A 25,245-nucleotide genomic window follows, 5' to 3' on the forward strand; every position below is an offset into this window, starting at 1 on the left:
AGCAATGTCTTCTGCCTTCTACTAACCTTTTTCCCTTACTCCTTTGCTCCCCATCAAATATAGCCTTTATAATTAATGGGCAAGTTAACCCCCAAAAATATTATGGAACCTCCAAAGGCAAAGTGTTGGGATTTTCCTTCTCCGTGATACTTTTTGAGCCATCATAATGTTAACAGGCTACACCCAAGGATATCCCTCTCTGCCCTGCTGCCTCCTCCCATATTCCTAACTCAACATTTGGATATTTTTACAACATATATTCAGTCTGAAAGATAATACCGATACCTTGTTTTATATGAACATTTATACACCAGGACGCCGGCAGGGGACTGACTTCATTGGGATACTTTATGGCTTAATACAGCCGAATGATTTACACCTCGTTTTGTCTAAGCATTTATGCTAATAAATTTAACAGATTCCCCAGCACTGCCTGGTCCTTCCTTTTCTTCAAGGGGTCAAAGTGAGAGGAAAAGAAAGCAGCAGCGTGTTACTAAAGAAAGAGGGAAGGAAGAAATTGGCCCAACAGATTTAGAACACAAACTTACAACACAAAATCTCAGACGGCAGGTAAACTAGAAGAGCAGTCAAAAAAAGTTGGGAGGGAGGGAGTTTCTAGATCCAGATAGATTTCTGTAATGAAGCAATTTCTCAAAGGCAGAAATCACAGAAGTGACAGAATGTGTAGCAAACGAATTCACTGTGGAACATTTTGGTCCTATTAATTAAATCCAACGCTGAGAAATAATAGGCAACTATTAAACTGAGTGCCTTTGAGAGGCAGAGGGATGAGATAAAAATCCAGTCCATAAAAGATATTCTATTATCTTTTATAGGTTAAAAAAAAACACAAAAGAAATAGTTGGAAAGAATTTTCTAAGGAAAAATTTTAAGATTGTGTGATTGTTGTTTTTTTTTTTTACAGGTGCAGAATAATTTGTTTTTCTTTTTCTTTTCTGTTTTTTATTTTCCCCTCCCTCTCATGGTTTTTTTCTTTTCCCCGTTTTTCCCCTGTTGTTTGCAAAGTTGAATCTGGGGTCAGGAGTTCCAATTGTAACCTCAGACTGGAATTCCAGATGGTGCGCTCAGGACTGGAAGCAACTCTCAGTTCATCAATTTCATGGGCCTCGTATCTGCTCTGGCCACCGCCTGGCCGCCATCCTCACCGTGGCATTAATGCAGAACAAATTGAGACATATCCTCTATATAATTAGTTCCAGAATTTAAAAAGATTTACGGTACAATAATAGAGGCAGCGCTGCGGAATCCTTTCACGGGGACTCCCGGGACCATCTCGGGGTGGCATCGGAACACAGCGGTAACCGGGGCAGCCCCTGGCACTGCGAGCTGGAAGAGGGGCAAGTTTTTGCACCGCCTACCCGCAGTACTCAACGGTTCGGACCCCCCAAACGGGCCAGGGAGGGCAGTTTGAATCCTAGATGGGGTTTGTCAAAAAGACAGAGATAATCCCCTCCCCTGCCTTTTTTTTTTTTTTTTTTTAATTCAAACAAATTTAAACTGGAATTTCTACCTCCAGCACTGGCTTGGGAACTATGCTGAGCCCTTGCCTAGCGGTCCTGGCCAGGAAGGGGGCGGCAGATGGCTGGCTGGGGTCGGCGGGGTCGGGACGAGCCAACTTCGGGCTGAGTCTCGCGCGCTGGGCTCCGGGCGCCGGCCCCAGGGGAGAGGCGCTAATCCAGCGCCGGTTCCTCCCGGGCGCCCAGCAGCCAGGAGGTCAAGCCACTCTTCGCCGCGGTCTTCGGCCCCAGCCCTTGGCAGATCGCAGCGCTTGGGTGTGTTGATTCGGTTGTTGGCGGCCGCGCAGGGACACCTGGAGCGCGGCTGGGGCGTGCGCGCTGGTCCCCCGGGGGTCCGGGCTGCAGCAGCGCTTGACTCTGCTCTCCGACGCGAGCAGTCGACAGCGCCAGGGTGGAAAGCCGGAGTCACAGGTCCTTACCGCCCTCTCCTACCCAGCCGCTGTTTTCTGTTTTCGTTGTTTGTTTGATCTTGCAGTCATTACACAACTTCCACGCATGAGCTTTTTATCACGGTAGCAAAGCCACCTGGTGTCCCTCCACTCCTCCCCTTGCGGTTGGCTCTAGAGACGCAGGGGGTGGAGGTTAAAGCCATCCCTGGACGAAGTGGGCTTGGAAAGACCAGGCTTCGTCTTGGCTTTGCCACGAACTTGCTAAATGTTCTAGGGCAATAAAAGTAGTAAAAACCTTAGCTTATTGTAGGCGTGAGCTGACACTATTCTCCCTTCGAATCTATACAACTCCACGAGGCAGGCGCTGGCATCGCTTGACCAGTAAGGAAACTGAGGCTGAGAGAGGCCACAGACGTCTTCGGAGGGTCACACGGCTCAGTTACCTGGCAGAGCTGAGACCCCGCGCAATCCCTTATTCCTAACCACTGCGCTCCACCGCCCCTCTTTCCCTCCTCTTCCTCCGCTCCGGTTTCCTTCTCTGAATCTTCAGTTGTGCCAAGTGGTCATTCGAACCCGGGTCCTCTTTGTCGCAGCTCTCCGCGCTGGCCGGGGTAGGAAGGTGGTGAGGGAAGAGAGCATACACCGTTCTTGAAAGTCTTCATTTACCCGGGACCACCAGCGGCCTCCAGCTGAAGGATGTGCAGGAGGGCGCCCATCTGCGGGACCTCCTGGGCCGCCAGGGTGTCTGTTCCACCGGCCAGGCCAGCTCGGGGCGCCCAGGCCAGCCCAGCGGGCGACCGCTTGGGTCACCGCAGAGAACGTTACCCAGGGGAGGGGGAGGTTTGCCAGTTTCCCAAGACTGGCATAGGGGTTCCTGCGCTGGGGGCTGTGTGGTGGTGGGGAGGGGGGTGCGTCCAGAGGCCTCGGGTTGGGCCCCCCAGACTGCGTGTGGCTCTAGACACTCAGCATTCGGGGCTGGAGGCACCCGGAGGTTGAAAGCAGATCGTACCCTTGCTCTTCCGTTGCTCCCCATCAAGGATTCTGAGAAAAATGGTATCGGAGCAGACCCCTCAGTGTGCTTGGCTCCTGTCCTCTCTCCCACCCCCACCCCCCCCCCCTGCACCCTACTGCACTCCACATGTGGGCAAAAACGCATTTTCTTAAACAAACACACAAGTGCCCTTGACCTACCTGGGATTTACAACTACAAAAACCCACATTCCACCCAATCTCCCTCCAGAGAAGCCTCTCCCTAAAAAACGTGCAAAGAAGAGTAAAAGAGGAAGAATTCCGCTGTTTTCGTTTTGGCTTCTCCTAAGCGGATCCTTTTCCCTTAGTGCTCGAGTCCTATAGTTAGGAAAAACGAGGTCGAGGTAGAAACAGAAGGTGGGGTGGCGACACAGGAAGAGGGGTCATCGCCCTCTCAGGGGTAACGCGGCTGCACGTAGTTTGGACTCCGGGACCACAAAGATCAAACGCAAGTGCCCAGTGCGCAGCCGGCAGCCCACTACAGGTTTAGGGCTGGGGCGTGCGGGAGAGGAGTGGGAGGAAAGAGCAAGGGGAAAGGAGTCGTCCTCAAGGGCCTTTTATTTCTTTTTTCATTTTTTAAAAGCTGCTGAGTAGAGGCGAAGCGAAGTGCAACACAAACGCAGCGCCGGGAGGTGTTCGCGACAGCCGAGGTGTCAGGGGAGCAAGCAGCGAGCTCGCGCCGCCGACCCTCACCCACGGTGTCTCCCGCACCTTCACGGCGCGCGACCCCCAAGGGAAGGAAACTGTGTCCAGCAGTCCTGAGCGGGCGGAGCTGACCGAGGCTGCGTCCACACAACGCAGCGTAAAACCGAAGTCTAAGAAATGTGGAACGGGTCTAGGCGACCGGAGCACTCGGCTTCTTTGGCCAACTGCGACGACCTCCACGGTCGCTTCACTTAGGCGCCGCTGGAGCCGCGGGCCCCAGCCCCGGCCTCCCGCGCGGGGCCTCTCAGCAACCGGCTGCTTCCCGCCCCGCGCGCCTGGCAGTCCCAGGCTGCGCCGTCGCCGCTGCCTCCTGGCGCTCTGCGTGTCCGTGCGCCGCGGAGGCGCTCCCCGCTGCGGGCTCCGGGCCCTTCTCCTTACCCATACGCTGGTTCCCGATAGATCTTCACTACTTTGGAAGAACTCACAAAACAAAACCAGCTCCCCAACACCTGCTGTAGGGTGCGGGGCTCCGGGACAGCGCCTAAGTGGAGGGAGGAGTCTAATTGGCGAAGCCACGCGTTCGGAGCCCCCCACGGTGCGAACACGGCCGAGCACCTAGAGCCGAGGCAGGCTCTCCCTGTCCCGCTGCGTCCTGGGCCTCGTGGTCCATCGCTTTGCTGACCAGCAGCAGAGGCAGTGCCTGGCAGAGCGGTCTCAGGAGCCAACCTCTCTCCGCAAGCATCGCATCCGAACCCTCCTCCCCATTTCCATTCCTCTTCCTCCCTCAACTGGGCGCCAGGATGCTCCGGCCAGAGTATAGGCAGGCTCTGGGTGTTTTCCCCAAGGGTTCTCTTCCCTCCCAAACTAGCCTCGCTTTTCCCGGCTTAACCGCACAACTGGATACTCCTTGGGAGAAAAGGGAAATAACTGCTGGCAGCAGTTTTAGGTAGGCGGCAACCGCCCCCCTCTCAGACCTTACCAACTAACCCACGCCCAGACGATCCAACACGCCCCGCTTAGCGTAACTGATGCCCAGCTGGTGCGCTTTTGCCCTGGGTCTCGACCCCCAGAATCCACAAAGGGGCCGCCCCCACCCCAGTGACCCCAGGATTACGGACATCATCCCAACTCGACGGCTCGTAAAGCAAGAGCCGAAGTCGCGGGCGCAAATACCCAGGGTATCCGCCTCTTTCTTCGCTCCCCTTCAGTTCCCGCCCTCTGGGAGCCCACCTGCCCCTCCCTCCAGCCCGCCCTCTAGGATGAACCACCCAGCTCCACGGCTGCAGAGGGGGTCACACGGCTTACCTGGAGGGACTCGCCCGCGGCCTTGAGGCGCCCACACTCCTGAAAGCCAGGATGGGGCGGTGGGGGGAGGGCTGCGCCACACAGGCCTGCTGAGAGCGCGTGGCGGGTGGGAGAGGAGGGTGTCTCGGCGAGGGACGCTCCCGCAGGCCCGCCCCCCTCCCGCCCCCGCGGCGAGGGCGCCCCCAAGGAGCAGTGCGCGCTGACCGGCGCGGCTGGGGCTGCGGTGTGAATGGAGCGGCCGAGCCTCCTGGCTCCTCCTCCTCCCCCGCCGCCGGCCCCTCTTATTTGAGCTTTGGGAAGCTGGGGGCAGCCAGGCAGCTGGGGTAAGGAGTTCAAGGCAGCGCCCACACCCGGGGGCTCTCCGCAAGCCGACCGCCTGTCGGCTCCCCCCTTCCCGCCCGCCCTCCCACTCACGCACCCACCCACCCAGCCACCCAGAGCCGGGACGGCAGCCCAGGATCCGGGGCCCTGCCGCCTCCTCGCCGCGATCCTGGACTTCCTCCCGCCACAGGAGCCGGATTCCACGTGTGCCCCGGAGCCGGCATCTCAGCACGCGCTCCGCTCGGGGCCCGCGTGCCTTCAGCAGCCCGAGCAGCCGGGAGTTCGGGGCCCGGGCGGCATCTGGGCCAAGTTAGGCGCGGCCGAGTCCGGCGCCGAGCGTCCGCAGGGCCGGAGAGGCCGCGGGGCGTCCGCGGTTGAGCTGCAGCAGATGGGCTCCGACGTGCGGGACCTGAATGCGCTGCTGCCGGCCGTGCCCTCGCTGGGCGGCGGCGGCGGCTGCACCCTGCCCGTGAGCGGCGCCGCGCAGTGGGCGCCGGTGCTGGACTTCGCGCCCCCGGGCGCCTCGGCTTACGGTTCGCTGGGCGGCCCCGCGCCGCCGCCCGCTCCGCCGCCACCCCCGCCGCCGCCGCCGCCGCCTCACTCCTTCATCAAACAGGAGCCGAGCTGGGGCGGCGCGGAGCCGCACGAGGAGCAGTGCCTGAGCGCCTTCACGGTCCACTTCTCGGGCCAGTTCACCGGCACGGCGGGAGCCTGCCGCTACGGGCCCTTCGGCCCTCCTCCGCCCAGCCAGGCCTCCTCTGGCCAGGCCAGGATGTTCCCCAACGCACCATACCTGCCCAGCTGCCTCGAGAGCCAACCAGCTATTCGCAACCAGGGTGAGTCGGCGGGGGAGCGCGAGGCGGCGGCGCCGGAGCTGTCGCCGCGCGTGGCCGCTCCTCTCCCCTCCCCCGTCCCGGATCCCAGCTCTGGCCCCGCAGCCTCCGCTAGGGCCGTGCGGGTGGCGGAAAGCGTTGGCCAGGGAGCGGGGGAGCGCACGCCAGTAGAGGCTCCCGACATTCTCCACAGCACTGCAGAGCGGGGAGCCTCGCCGTTCGCCTGAGCCGGGAGGCCGCCTGGGGCCCCCTCGGAGCCCCAGATGCGGGGCCTGCGAATCCTCCCCTCACGGGAATGGAACAAGGGGACGGGTGCGGAGCGCGGCCAGGCCTCGGGCCACGAGGTTTTTTTTTTTTTTTTTTTTTTTTTTTTTCTGCTTTCGGCGCCTCCAAATTGTCACTAGGCATTGCACTTTTTAGACGTGTGTAGATGGTGGGGTCGGGTTGGGAGTAGCGCGGGTAAGCATCCCGGGCCTGCCTCCCCGCCCCGCCGCGCCAAAATGCCCAGGAGCTCCCCAGGTATTAATACGGTGCTGGCACACACTGGCACCCAGGAAGAACCGTGGGGCAGTGCCCAGGTGGCTTGCCGGAGCTTCGCCTGTGCTCGTGGAGCGCCCGCGCCTTAGGCGGTCTCTCAGCGGCTTCGCTCAGGCAGCGGCCACGCGAGGCTCCAGCCACCGACAGGAACCCAGCTCACCCGATTCCAAATGCGACGGCAGGCATATAAGGCCTATAAGGCCGGAGCAGATGCCCTTGGCGCGCCTCCTCGTTGTGTAAACCAGGGAGAGAGTTTGCAACACCTGATGCGTTAGGACAAGGCAGGCTTGTTCGCTGTCTTCAGTCAGTTCCCCCCAGCGACGTCGGCCGGTGATTCTCTTATACCCGCGCGGGCGTCCGCGCGCGTGACGTTTGGTCCCGACCAGCGCAGACTCCTTTAGAACGAGCGCCTGTGGTCCGGGCCCTTCGTTTATTCTCCTTGCGCGTCTCTGCTGTGGAGAACCTTAAACCGGTTCGGGTTGATGCGATGTTTTAGGAAACGCAATGGCGGACGCTTTTCCTGCAGCACAACCTCGCCCAGGCCCAGGACTGGGATGGTTCTAGAATGAGTGGGGTAGGAGGAGCACTGTTGTGCAAACGTGTTCCCGAAGTATTAGGAGGCACGAAGTACCCCGAGGCACGGAAGAAGAGCTGGGCTCTTCTCGCTCTCACCTGCGTCTTCTCAACGAGGGTCTGCGTGGCTCTTCCGACCACCCAGGAGCCCTTGGCCCAGCAGAAGCCGCGGCAAAACCGAAGCCGTGTGGTTTCCTCCAGAGAAATCTGGGAACCTTAGGCAGACCCCAGGGTCCCTCTCCGTCTCTCGGAAATGGAAGTTTTTGGAACGCAAGGGCTGTTGGAAGCACTTACTGTGGCTCTCAGTGTTCTCGGGGCCGCTCCACCTCTGACTCTAGGCTGCTGTTCACCTTTACGGAATCTCCAGGTCTCAGTTTCCCCCTCTGTCAGAGGAGAGCTGAGATGGACAACTCGGAGGTTAGGTCTGCCCTCAGAGGTGTCAGTGAGAGAAGTGGCAGTCTGACTTCTCCCAGCGCGGGGCTCTCGGTCCAGGACAGAGTAGCGTACCTTAACAGCCCAGGGTTCCAGACACGTCGCCACCGGGAAGGTGTGTGACACAAGTCTGTGGGTGGACGTGTGTTGTCCGGAAAGACCCGAGAAGCTTCCCATCCAAGCCCCCAGGGAACCAAAGACTGCCGCACCTTTATCTCCATTTTGAGTCTCAGTTCTGGCCCTGCGAATCTTGCAACCTGGGTTCTATGGCTTTGGTTGGGGCCCCAGTGTCCAGTGTTCTGGTGGGCAGGTGCTTAGATTCCATCAATTTCGCCTACATGTAGGGGCAGAGGTGAGGGTTCTCAACCAGTGGGCACTGCACTTCTGGGGACAGTTGTAAGGCCTCTCGAGTGGACAGGCTTCAAGAGTATGGAGAGGAAAGGGGCTTAGGAGTGGGAGACCAGAATGAACAGGTAACTGCATCTGCCTGTCCTGCCCAGGGAGGAAAGCCAGATGGGGAGATGGCCCTAAGTCTGCCAGCTTAGATTTTCTCTCCCAAACAAAACAAAAATGGGTTGAGCAGGCCCAGCCCTTGGGGCTCCCTTGGCAGCTGAGAGCTGCAGTGAGATGTGAGCCTATCTGAGTGGCCAAAAAGGGAAGGCCCTTAGTGCCTCCAGAGTCCACATTTATTCTTTTGATTTCCCTGGGTTCTTGCAGCTCCCTTAGAAAGGACCTGGCCCAATGCTTGGGGCTAGGGTACTCAAGGGGCTGTTCAAGAGAATGGTCAGAACCTGTCAAGGCCAAACGCCAGGGGCCTGAAATGGAGGCTGCCTTTGGATACCTGTCCTCGGGCAGGGCAGCCCAGGCATGGCCCAAGACAGGGACAGTCGTTGGTGCCCACTCACAAATCTGCCCCCTCCCCACAAAGCTTCACAAGCCTGTTCATTCTCCCCACCCTGTTTCTGAAATACAACTGGCATCCCATTGTAAATACTAATTTAGCAAACATCAAATGCCTACTCAGTGCCAGGCACTGGGGACTGAATGATAAGACAATTAATGGTCTCTAAAACCTTTGTGAGAAGCTCACAGCCTGACACTTAAGGAGACCCTTGTTTTTGGATGAGGGAATTAAGGCTCCAAGAGATGAGGGTTGCAAGAGCTGGGGCTCTGACCTAGAGCGCTCCAGGCTGGATCTACCTCCTCCTCCAGGGCTCTTGGCCCCACTGTGGAAAAGGGTTTCCTCTGCCCGGCTGAGGTTTGCTAGGGCATAAGTAGGGTGAGGACTGAGGTAGCCCCAGACTGAATGCTGGCTTTCAGGAAGGGGTGAGAGCTTGCTTGCCAGACGTTTGCTGATCCCCTAAGCCCTCTGGCCTGCAGAGCCCTAGCAGGACCAGGCCTTGGGATCACAGGCCACCTTTGGGTCAGGTCCTCTGAGGGCCAAAAGCAGCCCTCTCCCAACACTCTCCCCTCATTTGGGACAAGGGATTTCGTTGGCGGACAGATTTTCTCTGATTCCATTGCAGCTGCGAAGTCCTGGTTTTCAGACTTCTCAGCACCTTCTCGGCCGAGCCTGCTGCCCATCCCATCCCATCCCTCGCTTCTCGGGGCCCAGGCCGGGCCAAGCGGTTCCCGGGCTCCGCCGCAGCCGCAGGCGGGGGAGGAAGGCTCAGAGCTTGTCTTGCCTCTCTGCGCGGTCAAGGTTGTGCTCCCCTCCCGGACCGGGAGAAACCGTGGGAAAGGCGCTACCTTGGCCGCTAGGGCTTCGTGTTCCAAGGCCTGTGGAAGGAGCCTTTGAACGCAGGGCTCCTTCCCGCCCGCAGCTGCCAACCCACCCCCACATCCCCCGCCTCGCCGCCTGGTCCTCCACCTCCGCCCCCTCCACTACAGGCCTAGCGCGGGACCCAGGGATGGCGTGCTCTAATCAGTCCCGCGTCCGATAAGCTTCTAATTAAAAGAGCCCTTACTCGTTCGGCAGGCGCTTTCATCACCACCTGTCTCGGGAGACCCAAGAGAGGGGTTCGAGGACAGCTCCTACCTACAGAGGCCTGCGTGTCCTGTCCGGGAGGGGGCGGGTAGGCACAGGCATCCCTGGGCCGGAGTTTTGGGGCGCGGAGCCAACGCAGCCAGAGCGGGAGCCGCCACCGAAACCACAGCGCTCGCTGCGTGCTGACCATTGCGGCGCCAGTCTCCCGGAACCGTGCGCACGGTGCCCCTGGTCACTGCCTGCTCATCGGCTCAGAAATGGAGAAGGGTTTGTCTGGGATTTTCTTTTGGTCACTTCTATTTCTCCTCCCCCTTTTTCCTTTTTTAAATGGTATTTTAGAAATTCGACTACCCCATGGGGCAATCTTGGTTGCCCGCAGCCAAATTTCGTTTGTAAACTGATCGTTAGGCCTCGCACAGGGCGCCTCCGACCCCAGAAGGAAGTCCCTGGGGGCCCCAGCGTGCTCACCCACGACTAGGAGCTAACGGCGCGGGGGCTATCTCGGACTACTTGGCAGGCCAGAAGTGGAGGCCCCCTGGGGTCACGCAGACGGTGTGTGAGACTTAATGCCTGAGTGGTATGGCGCGAGCAAGTACCGGCTGCTCCCGCCCCCTGACAGCGCACAGTCCGGTTGAGCTTCCCTTGTTCCCGAGTTGCGGGTGGACGCGCGTCTTCTGTTCTTGCGGCGGGTGGTGGCTGCGTGTTTGTTGCGGTGGTAACGGCTTCGTTGCTTCGTCTTGCAGGACTTCGGGGACACTTGTTGCTAACCCCTGATCCTACCCGGGCAAGAGTAGGGGGCCTGGGTTCCATTTCCCGCACTTCACGCCCGAGAATTCCGTGGGGTTTGGAGACCCGCAAAGGAACTGGTGGTGGCCCTGCGGGAGCGGATGTCCGCATCCGGCTGCTCTTTCGTTTGCCACTCCGCGTGGATGTCAGGAGCCTGCACCTTTGGGTTCAGAGCTTATCTTTAGCCAGAGGATGCGTTGTCCGCAGAGGCGGCCACAGCTTCCAAGAGCCTGGCTGGGGAAACGTTTAAAGCGATTTAATAACGATAATCATAAGCGATGTATTCCAACCGAGCCGCCTTATTTCTTGTCTCACCCTCGGAAGATGTTGCCCTGGATTTTTCGGCAGGGAAACTGAGGCAGAGGGCCCCTATGCTGCCGTGGATGGAAAAGGAGACACGGTATCAAACACTTCCAAAAAGAAATCCATTTTCTGTTCCGTGGAGCAAGGTAGCTGACCACCGAAGCAGTGGTCGGCGCCGGTCCCTGGGAGCCCCAGGTGGTCGGAGGCGGTGGGGGAGGGGGCGCAGGGGCGTGCCCCTTCCTCTCCCCCTCACCGCTTAGCCCAGGGTGTCGGGTGGTGCAGCCCCAGACAGATAACGTTACTCGGTAATTACTCTCCCTATGGAAAGCGCAGGCCGTTTCGCTGGCTCGGAGTAATTAATGAAAGTTGGTGCGCAGGCCCCTGATTTACAGCTCGGAGTCAGCGCGGGGTCAGCGGAACAGATTCATTTCGCTCGCCCGCGCTGGCCCTGCGCGAGAGCCGCGGTGTTTGTTTTGGGGGGAGAATTACTTTCTCCAGCAAGGCGGGCGACGGGTTTTACACTTAACTTGCGGGAGGTTTGGGGTAGAAGCGGCAGTCGCCGCCGTGCAAGACCGAGGTGTACATAAATTGGGAAAAGGCGGGGGAGACCAGAGTTTTGGAGGGCAGAGGATGGGGAGCCCGTCCCCACGCCTTGTCCTGAGGCCTGGGTCTGGCTGCCTGCCGAGAAAGTCCCGGGGGACGCGTGGGGTGGGATCAGCCTCCGCTGGGGATCCGAATGCGTGGGGGTCAGCACCACCCCACGCCCGGAGTCTGGCTCACATCCAAGGGCTCTGTCTCCGGAGAGCCCCGCTGACACTGTGTTGTGTGTCTCGTTGCCTCTCCCGCAGGATACAGCACGGTCACCTTCGACGGGACGCCCAGCTACGGCCACACGCCCTCGCACCACGCGGCGCAGTTTCCTAATCACTCCTTCAAGCACGAGGACCCCATGGGCCAGCAGGGCTCGCTGGGTAAGCGGGCGGGAACCACGCGGGTCTTCTTCCGTGCAAGTCCCCTTCCCACTCAGAAATGTCCAACCCTCAGCCAACTGGGGAAGGGAGCCGAGGACATCTAAAGGAACCTTCGAAGTAATTAGCACATTTCCACTCTAATATCTTAAAGAAGAAAAAAAAAATTGAGTCTCCTCCCATCGCATCGAGTCTCTCATCCCATCCTGTAGAAAGCGCCACGCAGCCAATTCCCAAGGGTCCTCCCTGTGCGCCCCGCAGGCACTGTGAGGCGCCCAGCTCTTTGGGAACTGGACAGCCCCGCTCTGCACGCCCCGCACCCTGGCCTCCGCGTCCCCATCTCCCCACGCTTTCTTCTCTGAGCCTTCGGGGGAGTCGTGCTCACTGTTGTCCTCGCTCTTTCGGCAGGCGAGCAGCAGTACTCCGTGCCGCCTCCGGTCTACGGCTGCCACACGCCCACCGACAGCTGCACGGGCAGCCAGGCCCTGCTGCTAAGGACGCCCTACAGCAGGTAGGAAGCCCTGGGGCACCGCGTCTGGGGCCGTAGAGGTGGGCGCGCGAGCCAGTGGGCGTGGAAACGTCCCACGCGGGACAGCCAGGCCTGCAGGCCTGCAAAGTCTTGGAGGCACAGGACGCCTTTATCCCACCTGGCCACTGCAAATGAAAGCACTGCTCTCTCGTTCTCATTTGGAATATAAATGGGGGTAATTGCTGTAGCCCAAGAAGGTCCCAGAGAAATGATCTTTTTTTTTTCCCCCGGGGCTTTGCGGAGAAGCTTTTGCGACAAAAAAAGCCCTGCGGAGTTAGCTCCCTCTCCTCACTCCCCAAACCCTCCTCCCCGCTGGCCACACCGGCCACACTGCTTCGACGGCGCGTACCCTGGACCACAGCCTTCTCCCCGCCGCAGCTCTCTAGAGATTGAGTTCGCGGCATCGCTTTGGGAATTTGGTCCCCAGGGCCCCGGCTGCGCGCTGGGGCGAGACCCTGGCCCGCGTGCGGAGGTGGTCGGGGCGCGGCTGGGCCGAACGCGGAGACTGCTCCGGCCCGCGCGCGCCCCTCCTGTTGGTGGGAGACGAAAGCCCAGCGTCTTGCCTCTCAAGCGTCTCCTCCCCCCGCCGCGACCCTTCTTCCTTCTGTGACTCTCGCCCCACCTTCCACCTTCTCTCCCCCAAATTTATTCTTCAACTTTGGGTGAACTTGGCCGGCATCCCGCGTCTCCGATAGGGTTGCCTAGTAACTGTGGCGCACGCCCCGGCGGGCGCGGGGCGGGGGCGGGGACGCGGCCGGGGATTGGGCGCGGATTACCTCATAGACCCCCCCCAATCCCCCGGTGCTGCGGGGATCCTGACACCGACCGCCCCGAACCCATCCCCGTCCTCCCGCCCTCCGCGCGGGGATCCGGGGCTGACGTCAAGGGAAGGAGGTAGTGAGGTAATGAAGGAAGGAAAGGCGCCTGCCCTGGGAGATTGGGTGGGGGCACGGCCGAGTCTGGGGAGCCTCTGGTCGCGCAGGTGGAGGAAGGGCGGGCGCCTTCACGCCGGGAGTCCGCAGCGGCGCATCCCGATGCTCGCGCTGCACCGACTGACCGGACTCTGGACCATCGGGGGGCCTCCCTTCCCGGGAGTTCCTAGAAAGGGGCGGGCTCTTTCCTCTCTTTCTGACGCCTTAGGCGCGCGGACTTGGGAAACTTGTTCTTTTGATCTGAAAAATCCAGCATATCTAATTGGATTTCGGATTGCAAGTTACTGGTTTGTTTTTTGGAACAGAGCAAAGAAACGCTCACAGGTTGCACAGATAGAGATAGAATGGTCACGGCTTCTCCAGACTTTTTTTTTTCCCCTTCGTTGTTGAAGTAGAAACCAATTCTGACACCTGAGGCCCGTGATTCTGCTCCAAGCGCAGCCCCTCAGAGCCTCCCTCCTGGCGGGCTAAGTGCCTGCCAGGGAGCCAGATTCACACCCATTCCCTAGTGTGAACTCCCTTTCCTAACAGAGCTGTGGCAGCCGGGCCGTTACCATCCACGGTTCCTGTCCTCCGCCAGGGCGTCATTGCTATGAGGGTTATTCTAGAAGCCATCGGAGGGGTCAAGGCTAACCGCTCTCCAGGGGATGATCTTGGTCCACTTCTTTCTCCTTGGCTCCCTGTGGGCTCAGCTGGTGTCTGACCCCAAGCAAGAGGGAGACTGGTGTGAGAATGGGCGTGGTGGAAATGGTCCAGGACACCTCCTTTGTCGGTGTTGCATTGCAGTCTCTGCGCTGGTGAGGGGCATCTCCTCCGGTCTCCCCAAGCCTAGACTCCCGTGGGACTCCAGGGAGGAGTTCAGGATACAGTGATCACCATCACCCCTTTACTAGCAATTCTCTAAACAGGCTCTGTGCTGAGTTTTGACTTAGGGTTGGGTTTGTGGCTGCTTTGGAAGCAGGAAAAGTTACTCAGATTGTACTTTATATGTTTTCTAATCCAGCTTCTAATTGGCCACGGTGGAAGGCAGTTTTAAAATTTCAGAAATATTTGCTTATCCCTTTCCACTTTCTGATTCTGGAATTTTCTTTGATCCTGTCTTTTTTTACATGAATCTCCTTGGACACCCATTTTCAAAGATTTCTAAGTAGTAACATCCCCCCAGAACGTTTCTGACTCTTGTAGAAGAGTTTTCTTCCTTGAAGTTTGTGCTGCCGAGTCTTTGAGGCTCCGTCTACCCTAAATTCACAATTACTTCGTATCCCTCATCAGATAGTACCTCTGCGGTGATGATGAGTGGGCAGACATGCGGCTGTTTAAAGTCAGCGTTTGTACCCCAGCGTTCCTGCAACTATTTCATTTCCATTTTCCCATACTCTTAAACACGTTTCAAAGGGTATGTGCATGCATCTAGCCATGCAGTTCTTGAGAAGCACAGAAAATAGGACTGGACTTTAATTGCTTACTGGCTACTGCTGGCCCCTTGTTCCATTTCTTCTTCTGTCTGAAGTGGTGACCTTTGAGGGAATGGCTTGCTTGTATTCTGTTTGTTTGCCTTGTTGCATTTGATCCCCTGAGCAGACCTCCCAGCTTCTTTTCCCCTGCCCTCTGCCCTAAAAGCGTTTGTCTACCGAGACTTGGGATCTGGTTCCCTTCCCAGCCTGAAACAGAGGCAGTGGTACTTACCTGACAGTCAGTAAGCAGTGTCCCTGTGAGCTTGCTTTGAGAAAGTTCTCAACATTCCAGTTCTTTCCTTGTCCTCTGCAAGGTTGTCTCCTGTTTCTGTGTAACAGATTTGAGGCGTTCTAGCTGCACACATTTGGGTGTGAATGGGATTGCCCCATGGGAAATGAGAAGACCCATATAGCCCCACCCCCAGATCCTGAAGAGGAGTAGAGTTTTATCTAAAGTTTTCCAAGACCTCTGCAACCAGATGCTGCTGACCTTTCTGGAACCCGGCGATCGTAGTTGGATAAATGCAAGAGTTCATATAACATAATAACTTGGATTTATTGTATGCTGTGTGCTGTTAAGGGCCAAGTACCTCTTTCTGTTCTCTCATTTACTCCTTCTGATATTCTATGAAGTAGGTATAACAATCTCCATTTTACTGAGGAGGAAATAAGTTCAATAAGTTCAGAGACTCAAAGCAACTTGCTCCGGCTGAGTGAGAATCAGAACTAGGATTTGATTCTCCGTCTCTCTGACTTCAAAGCCCATCTGTGTGCTGAGTGAGTGGTTCGGGAACATTCAGTGCTCCCCACCTGGGGTCGTTCCCCTTCCGTAGCCCTTGCCAGCACTTCTGCTGATAACTAGACTCGCTGAGTGCCAGGGACCACCGTGAGCTTCTGTAATCCACCTCCAGATGAGCTGGCCATAGGTTATCACCCCTGATTTGCAGAGACGGCAGCTCAGGCACTGAGTGGTGGATTTCCCCAGCGTGACAGTGAGGGACAGAATTGCTGGCTACGTTCAGGTAGTGAGGTTCTGGAATCATTCCTGTTACCCTCTGCACCCTGCTCCCTCTCTGGAAGGGAAAGTGCCATTCTCTTTCTGAGGGTGGCACCTGCCCATGGTCTTGCTCCAGGCTAGTCTTTGTTTCCTATAGCTGTCAGTTCCCATTATGCATCCACTAATTCTACCCATAGATTTCCATAAAAAGTGTTTGGTGGATTGGGGGCAGTATTTTCCCAGGTGGGTGTTGTCAGAAGCAGACTTAAACTTTCTCCTGAAGTCCTAACTCCCAAAGCAGCAGTCTTCCAAGTCCAAACTCTTCATCTCCACCAATGGCCGTGAGCTACTGGGGTGAAGTTCAGACCAGCTGCTTGGAGAGTCTGAGGGCAGAGACCCTTCTCTCCGACCATCTGGACTCAGGAGGAAGGGCTGCTTCTCCCCCAGGATCTCCTTCCCAAGTCCAGCCTTACTCAGCACAGTTCCCCCCAGTTTCTACCCAGAAACCGCAGCTGCCTGGGACTTCTCTGCTTTCTCCCATTGGCTGTTCTTCCTCAGACCCCTTCTGTGTCTTTTGCTTGCTGAACTTGGCGGAGCCCCCAGTCCCTGACTGGCCGCTTCGTGGTTTGAACTTCATTGCGCCTTTGAAAAGTTAACCTGCGCACTGTGTCTGAAAATTACTTCATGCATGCTGATGTTCTGTGTGTTTTTAGCTCTTTAGTCTTTTTGCTTTTGTTCGATTTGCATGTCTGTCTTTAGCAACTGTGCAACCACTTTAAATGAGGAGGGTACCTTTGGCTGTTCTTCACCCTTGAGCAGGTAAAGCTTTTCCAACTCTGGAAGCAGTAAGTGCTGAGCTGAATATGTTACGTTTAATGTTGATGGTTTGCAAATGGTGATGTTGAAAGTGGAGGCTGTTGCTAGCAGGTTGCATTTCCTATTAAAGAAACCTCGTTAACAGCCTCCAGGTTTCTGGCAAGTCTTGGGATCCACAGGCCATTTGGGTTGGCCTTCCTCATAGATACACATCATGTGGCAGCCCACGCCCAGGAAAATAGAATCAGAATTAATAATGTCTCTTTTCACTTGTGTACCTAAGCACGTCTCACTCAGTACAACTCTGATGTTTGTTTCCCAGATAGGTAGGCAGAAACTCTGAATTGGTTTCCAGGGTGGTGGGCAGTGTCATCAAAGCCATACACTTGAATTGACTTCGTCTCCAGGGAGGGGGAACATCTACTTCCAAATAATCCCTGTAACTTTCGTGCTGAGCAAGTGTTTATTAATAAGAGATTGAAGCCCAGTGGGTTTTTTCTTTGGTTAGCTGGTGAGCTGGCGAGAACTGACAATACCAAGAGGGTGACTGTGAAATAATTATTCACTGTAGCCTGCTGGGCAGAAATTTCAGGGCAGGCAGCCTCCAAGGCGCCTCGGAGGGAAGAGCGCAGGAAAAGGGCTGCGTGGAAGTCTGGCTGCAGCCTCTGTGTGGGAGCTGCGGTTATCAGGGACAACTAATCCCATGGAGGCCTCCGTTCTAGCAAAAGCTGGAAGCATCGTGATTTCTGATCACGGATGCCAGTTATCACTCTGCGTCTTCTTGTTTGGCTTACTTGCATGCCTTCTTCCTTTCTTCTCTTTCCTTTTCTCTTTCCTTCTACCAAATGCTGCTTTGCCAGCCAGCCACCACGTGCAGAAGCCATCCTAATCTCCACCAGATTAGCTGGGTCTGTTCCAGGGCTGACATGAGCTTTCTTGTTCTGCTGGAGATTGTAAACACACTTAAAGATGAAAATGGGCTTGAATCACACATGCATTTGAAAAGTGGGGGAGTTCTGGTCTAGATAATAGCAGAAGTTTTTTTTTTTCTTCCTCTCTTTTTGTGCAGAGGTCGAGAACTCAGTAATACCACAGTCCAGGCCAAAACAAACTCTATATGATCTACTACTGATTTCCTTTTAAGTTCCCCTTTTTGCTAAGACTGACTTCCTTTTATTTTACTCCAACTTGCATTAATCCCAGTTATAGAAGTTTCTTTCCTCTCTCTTGCTTGCCTCCAACTTCAAACATTTCTTACATAGGAAACAAGTGACTTTTTTTTTAAGGTCTACTTAAAAAAATAAAGGACATCATGACTTTGAGAGTATATCTTGGCAGCCTGCGATTTGAGAGTTCACTTCCGAACAGGCAGTTCGACAGCTAGAGCTGAAATGCCTACGTGACCAGTGTGGTCACTGTGAGCCAAGCCACCTGTTTATCTGATCTCCTCTGGGAATGAGGTGGCCAACACCTACGGTGGCTATTTAACAACTGGATGCTTCATTTGCCAGAGGCCACGCATGTTCCCCCAGGGGTGCTGCCTCCTTCCTTGGCCTTCTGTGATGAGAACTGGGTATTGACTGATTGCCAAAGAGATCGGAGCCTAAGCATGCTGGGGGCCTGGTATTTTTAGCTCAAGTTCACATTCTGTCCTCCCCACAGCGGCAGTTATTGTCATCGTAGTCACTGATTCCCCATGTGCCAGCCAGCCAGCCAGCCAGAGCCTGTGCGTAGTCCCAATCAGCAGAAGGCAGGATGTGGTTAAAACTGCGCTCTGATGCTATCTCTGGCTTCAGGAAGCCTCTTGGTAACTTGGGGATTTTCTGAAAGTCCTTCTCTCCCATCCACTCTCCCCACCCCGTCTCCCCTTCTGCAGGTTTTGCAGGCTGAGCTGTCAGGACAGCAACAGTCACGAAGTAGGGATCTTAGCGGAACAGGATGCTTTGGGCATCTTGTACTATTGTAGCCTTGGGGAGACAGAGTGGGTTGCCATGCTGCTCTGTTCTCTTTCACCTCCAGACTCTTGTCTATTACTGTGTTGTTGTTGTATAAAATCCCGAGAGGATAAGGCTCAGAGGCCACATAATGCCAGACAGTGGGGCAGGGCCTGGTTTGCCAGCGTGGGCGTCCCTCTGAGCCCCCCGCCTCCTCTGAGGGGGATCACAGATACGCTTACCTCACCAACTTGAAGTGAGCATGTATGAAAGTGCTGTGCAGAATCTTACTGATTAGGAAAAATGAAAATGTTTTCTGTATTGTCTTCAAAGGTGTATTACTTTCTCTGAATCTTACAACATCGCTGTGAAATTTGCCTGAGATGAACATTCTTGACAGATGAGAACACTGAGGTGCAGAGGGCTGAACTTACTGGTTTAATGTCCCAAATCTCAACGATTAGCACTGTCCAATAGAAGCATCATGCAGGCTGTACATGTAATTTGCAATTTTCTGCTACCTACATTAAAGAGAGAGAGAGAGAGAGCTTCTCTCTGCTAGTTCACTCCTCAAATGTCCAAAACAGTCAGGGTGAGACCAAACTGAAGCCAGGAGCCAGGAATTCCACCCAGGTCTCCTATGTGGGTCACAGGGACTCAGGTAGTTGAACCATCATCTGCTGCCTTCCAGGTACATTGGCAGGATGCTGGATCAGAAGTAGAGTAAGTAGGACTTGAATGAGACCTTCCCATACTGTGTAGGTATCCCAAGTGGTGGCTTAACCCACTGTGTCACAATGCCTACCACGAATTATTTTTGGTACTATTGTATTTAACCCAGTATAGCCAAAGTTTCATCATTTCAATGTGTGAGTCTAACCATATTTTGTGCTCCATAGCCTACCACATTAGGGTAATACAGAGTATTTTTTAAGAACTCACTAAAGAGGATGTAGATATTCATATTTAAGACATAGACATAGATTCTGTTTTATGAGAAGTTTACTTCCCAGGGGCCAAGGAAATGCTCTTAAAATTTTTTCTGTTTGAGATAATCCCTTACAAAGATCTTTAGGAATCAACTAGACTATTCTTTAAGTCGGTGAGAAGAGTCCTAAATCATAAAGTTAGATATTTGAGATTCATTCATCCTTGTGCATAAGCTTCTGTCACTCATCCTATTCCCTTGCCCTCTTGAAAATTCTCTTAGTCACAATGCAAGGATGAAATAATTTCAGAAAGATCCCACAACCCAACAGGGCCTAGGAAAATTGTCAGCTGGAGCTGAATGATTTTAGTTGGCAAACAATTTTTTAAAAATTAGTGACAAAAATGTAGAGCTGCCTGGGGAATACAATGCCTGTTGGCTGAGATTAATGGGTAGATTAATAAATGGATTGCTTGATGAAAAGGCACAGGAGAACAAACAGCAGTAGAGAGAGATTGTGGAGGAGGCCACTTATTAATGAACTGTCAGCTCAAAGAAAGTTCAAGAAACTCTCCTGTGGTCAGTGCTGCAGGCTGGCACTTCTAATAAAAGTTGGGGTCCTTCAGGAATTAATTACACCGGCCTTACAGCAAGAATTCGTGGAATTGCGAAATGCAGTGGCACAGACCAGCACGGGCTGCTGTTACAAGAGGGGAAGCTGCAGGGGAAACTAATCATCTTTTTTTTTCATTGATATGTAGGATATTGTAGTAGCATAATAGCCAGTCAGACACGGGGGGATGAATAATGGGGTCCAGATATATCCTGACTAATGAAACTATGCATACTTTGAGTTTGAAGTCACTTCACTTTTCATATGCAAAATTCCCCCCTGGAACCTGATTTCCTCTTTCTCCTGTATACCCACTACTAAGGAGTTTGAAATCATTTTCAGAGTGATGATATGCGAGTCAGATGGACTCTACCATGATTTATCAAGCTATGTGGAGAGAGTACACAGGTTTCATTGATTCCACGTTGCTGTAATTTCCCGCACTCTTCCCCAGGTTCTCCATTTGACCTGAGAGAACCCTCTCTGCATTAAAAATTGGTGTTGCCTCTGCCCAATGAAGCAACCCAAAGGAATGCCATGGCGAGACGGAGGTTGTGCAGGATTCGCAGTCTGATATCACATGTTTGATATTGAATCTTTCTTATCTCCTGTCACTTCTGCCGTGAAGGTAGAGTGATATTTTGCTTCTGTAATGTGTTTAGACCAAGGGTTCTCAGAGGAACCATTAATCTTTTTGGTCTTGAATTTCATAATTAACCATTTCAATTCAGACCTGAATTTATTCCCAGTAACACTTAGTAATGTAGGGGATTTCTGGTCATTGTTTTATGCGCTAGTTTTCTAGGAATGAGATAGATATAAAGGGGGAGAGGACAGCTTTTGTTGGTTTACGTGGTGCAGTATTTACTCCTTTGGGATCTTAATGTAAGTGATCAACCCTTGTTTTCCCTAATGGAACTGGGCTGGGCTTTTTTTTTTCCCCATTTGACTCCATTTGACTTGTCCCAGGATTATAGAACATATAGAGAATGATTGCTTCAGCTGTGGGTAGAGTTTATCATCCCCTTTCTTTAGCGTGTCATATCCCTGCCTATGAGGCCATCCATCACCCATCACTCTGACTTTTCAGACCCTCATAATCCACATGATACTTATCCTTTTGATTAAAACAACTTAATGGCCTTTTCACGAATAATTAATCTGCTGTCTTTTTACTCTCAGCTCCAGGCTTTTAACTTTAATGTTGAGTTATCCAGCCTGTGTTGCCTTTCAAAGTTTCACTCCCTTTAGCCTCTTCCCCTCCAAGGTCTAATACCTCTTTAGAAACTTCAGTGTTTGCTATACTAAGGGTTTTTAAAAGCTTCCAAATTACTCTCACATCGTGTCTGCTGGTGTGAGGTGAATAACAGCAGAGCTCATGGAATGAAATGAGAATCATTTCAGGCCCACATATTCTGTCATTCTGGGGAACCTGGACTCTTAGCACTGGGAAGAAAAATTCAAACTGCATTGCTTTTGAAGAAAAAATTGTGGATCTTTTTGTGATCATGTTTCTAACTCTGGATGTTTTTCCTAACAGCGACAATTTATACCAAATGACCTCCCAGCTTGAATGCATGACCTGGAATCAGATGAACTTAGGAGCCACCTTAAAAGGGTAAGGTTTTCTCTGCTCCTGGGACCTTTAACAGTAACTTATACCTGTCTGAACCATTCTCAAGATGTTTCTAACTTACAAAGAGAGTTGTTCTAGAAAAATGGGCATAGCTCTTTGTTGCATTAAGATGCTGTCCTCCCTCCCCAGTTGGTGGGTTGTGTTCAGGATCAAATTTTCAAGAAACATAAGTAGGGGAGGTTTTTGTTGGGAAGAAGGGAGTTGAGAATATTGAGAACACACTCTGTGGTCTTTCCCTCTTGAGTGTTTTAGAATTAGTTGTGTCCATTCAACCTCATTTAATGTTCATGTTTTGCTAGCGCTATCACAGATTACTGTTATACTAGCTAACCAAGAAACGTTTTGGATGTCCAGGATCAAGTTTATCAAGCTGCATGATGATGGCTTGGACAACCCAGAGTCGGGTGTTCTCATGTCTGGTTGCACAAACTGGTTTCTTCACATATGTGACACAGTCACAACAGGGGGAATACAGCTATGCAATCTAGGTGGGAGACTATAGTCTTCGCACCTACAGATGAAACCAAGGAAAGCAGGCAGGGCTTGCTTTCAGTACTGAAACTTACTTTGGCTTTTCTAACAAGTAAAGAGATGGACAGTAGAAAACAACAGGCAGGAAGTGCCTGTGAGGTATCAGGTGTTCTTCTAAGTCACCTCATCTTAGCTTCCTAACAACCTTACGAGGTCTGGGTACTGTTACCCTGTTTTGTAGAGGAGTACATAAATCAAGCTCACACAGTTAAGTAACTTCCCGAGTTTAATCCTGCTCACTGGTAGAGCTGGAATTCCAAGCCCAGATCAGATTCCAAAGCCCAAGGTCTTTCAGCCTCTTTGTGGTGCCATTCACCTCACCCACTGGGCCCCGTTGCTGGAGACTTTAGCTGAGCACTTTCGACGGGGCAGCCAGCTTCATGGCTCTGCCTCTGTAGTGGTTTCTCCTTGGATTCCGGGACCTGGGGGGGCTAGCCAGAGCCGTGCATGCTCCATTCCCCATTCCCCCACCTCTTCTTCTCTTCTAGAGTTGCTGCTGGGAGCTCCAGCTCAGTGAAATGGACAGAAGGGCAGAGCAAGTGAGTGGACCATGGGGCAATGGCGAAGCAAATGACCTGGGGCATACAGGAGTTAGGGCTAACCTGGGTGATCAGGGTAGCAGTTGGTGGTTGGGAAGACTCTGTCTCCCCTTCTCTCTGCCTTTTCTTGCTTGCCAGAGATGCCCAGTGGGCAGAATGGGGGTGGTGCCCCTTTTCATCACCATACCCCGGAAAATCAATTCAAACAGTGATATGGTAGGAACCTCGCTCATTTCTGTGTGAATGTGCCATAAAATACAACATTTGTGGCATTACAGAAACTCCTGTTAAGTCAGTCAAGTCTTAATTTACTTAACATGCTTATCCTCTGTTTACCTTTAGACCTCAGGGAAAGGACTTACCCTAAGTCTGTGGTGGGTTGTACAGAAGATTTTTTTTGTTTGTTTTTTCCTTTCATTCCCAAACATTTGTGTCTTCCCTAGCCGATAGCCTGCACCCTTGGGACATTTCTGGAACTGTGTCTTTTTTTTGTTTGTTTGTTTTTAAGATTTATTTATTTGAAAGGGGAGGAGGGAGATCTTCCATCTACTGGTTCACTCCCCAAATGGCCTCAATGGCCAAAGCCAGGAGCCTAGAGCCATATCCAGGTCTGCCCCATGGGTGACAGGGGCCCAAGGACTTGGGCCATCTTCTGCTGCTTTCTCAGAAGCATTGGCAGGGAGCTGGTTCGGGAATCAGAGGAGTTGGGACTCAAACAGGTGCTCCCATATGGGATGCTCACATGGCCTGCAGCAGCCTAGCTCAGTGTGCCACAATGCCAGCCCTTGGAGCTGTTTTCTGTTGATTTTACTTCCCCTGCTTAACACAAGATCTAGCCTTCGTCTGTCTTGTCCTCTCATCAGCCCAGTGCTGTGTTTTGCATCATCCTTCAACAATGAGCCGAGTTGTTTTTCACCTTTCAGATATTACTGTTAGATCTTCTCTCTCACTCCCACCTCCAAATTTTTCTGCTGTTTTATCCAGAGGTCCACTTTCTCTCTGCATCTTAAAGTAAAAACCCTTCTGTGGTCTTAACTTCTTTTTCTCTGTACTTCCCTTCAAGGGGCTGCTGACAGTGTTAGCGTTCTGTCTATGTACCTACTCTCGGCTTCTCTCTTTTGCCTTCTTGGTCCCGCTCTTTGAAGATCCTTCCCTTTCCTTCTTTCTCCTCTACTCAGAACTTATTGATTCTCTCCTAACTCAATGCCAGGAAGAGGCAGAGCAGGATTATGAACTGAGGAATACCTTTTGGTTTTAAAATATCTTTCATGCTGGAGTACAAGGTTGTTTGGATTGTTTCATTACAAAAATTTCAGCTGAGGAACCTTGGTGTGTATTTGAATCTGGGCCTGTCTGTAGTTAAGGTCGTGTTGATGCTTTGCAGGGTCTTTAATCTTGTGATGCTATCAGTCAGTCAGAAACTGTACTGTAAGGATGAAGCACAATGTGTGAATGATTTGTTTTTATTCAGTCTTGCATAAGAAAAGCTCGAGTTTTCATTCATCTGTTACATCTTGGGATAGGGTTTCTGAAATAAAATATGTTTTTTGAGTATTAACTTTATCCATGGGGTGGCATAAAATGGACCAAACGGCCTCTCTAGATGGTTGACAGAAGAGAGCAAAGAGTCACAATTACTGACATCACATACACTGTGCGTTTATCCTTTTTCAACACGTTGTAAGTCTAACTTCTGCTTGCATTTTGTTAACTGAACATCTATCTCAGGATGCAAGTTGTCTGAAGGGCTTTTCTTACAACCTCTGTGGTCCTGTATCAACCTCAGGATAGTGTGATCAGGTCCATCTTTCCCAGGAGATTGACCCAACCAGCCAAGGACACATAGTAAGTATCAGAGGCAGTTGGCATCCACTTTGACTCCAGGACCTGGGTCTTAGATTAAAGTTTCCTAAATGTTTTAGATTGTGGCCACTTAGAATTGCCTGTTACACTGAAATCCAGCATAAGCACATATGCACACACACAAAACACAGATTTTCACTAAACAGTGTCCTTATGCTGTGTGTATTGATATTTTCTATTGTATTCATATCATTTTTTAAAATGGTGATTGTTGGGTACTAGATTGATTCTACAGCCCATTGATGTGTCATGACCCATAGTTTGTCTTTCTCTAGTTCTCAAAATGATGACTCCTTAGCTCTTTCTGCTAAGCTCATAAATTACTAAGAGAAAGATTCAGTGGAATCTGTAATTACAGTACGAAGTTTGGCTTTTCCTCTGAGGAGACAGTCCGGATTGTGGTTGTGATTCTCTATGATACCATATTCCCTTTTTTTCCTATGGTACAAGAGTGTGGTTAATATAGAAAATAAATTTGGGAAATCAAAAGATACTACATGAAGAAAGATCAAATAACTTTGTACTTCTGTCTATAACTAGTGCCTTGATACTAAGAAAAGTCAAAGTAGATGTGGAGCAGGAAAATTGATGGTTTGAGTCATGCATCTTTGATAAAAAAGCTGTAATTTTTATGTCATTCATAAATAAATGAGGCATGATCAATTTCTTATTAAAAGATCATGTAGCTCAGACTAATCCCCACTAAATATTTGATTGTGTTTTCTTTCCTTGCAAAGATCATCATTATTGTTTAAAACTTACTTCACAAAGAATAGGTATGTTGCCTTGTGTCCAGAGCAAGTCCCTGCAGACACCTTTTGTTGGAT

General features: G+C 52.6%; 1 protein-coding gene across 1 annotated transcript in view; it reads left to right on the forward strand.

Moving 5' to 3' along the window:
* The first annotated feature begins 9,846 nt into the window (after nucleotides 1-9,846).
* The window catches only part of WT1 (WT1 transcription factor), a 40,861-nt gene continuing 25,462 nt past the window's right edge, over nucleotides 9,847-25,245 (forward strand). Inside the window, exons 1-4 of the mRNA XM_062198047.1 lie at nucleotides 9,847-9,856; nucleotides 11,527-11,649; nucleotides 12,055-12,157; nucleotides 21,390-21,467. Coding sequence (XP_062054031.1) covers nucleotides 9,847-9,856; nucleotides 11,527-11,649; nucleotides 12,055-12,157; nucleotides 21,390-21,467 — 314 coding nt within the window. The remainder of the gene's footprint in view (nucleotides 9,857-11,526; nucleotides 11,650-12,054; nucleotides 12,158-21,389; nucleotides 21,468-25,245) is intronic.

This window comes from Lepus europaeus, chromosome 7, assembly GCF_033115175.1.
Source record: "Lepus europaeus isolate LE1 chromosome 7, mLepTim1.pri, whole genome shotgun sequence".
Taxonomy (NCBI): domain Eukaryota; kingdom Metazoa; phylum Chordata; class Mammalia; order Lagomorpha; family Leporidae; genus Lepus; species Lepus europaeus.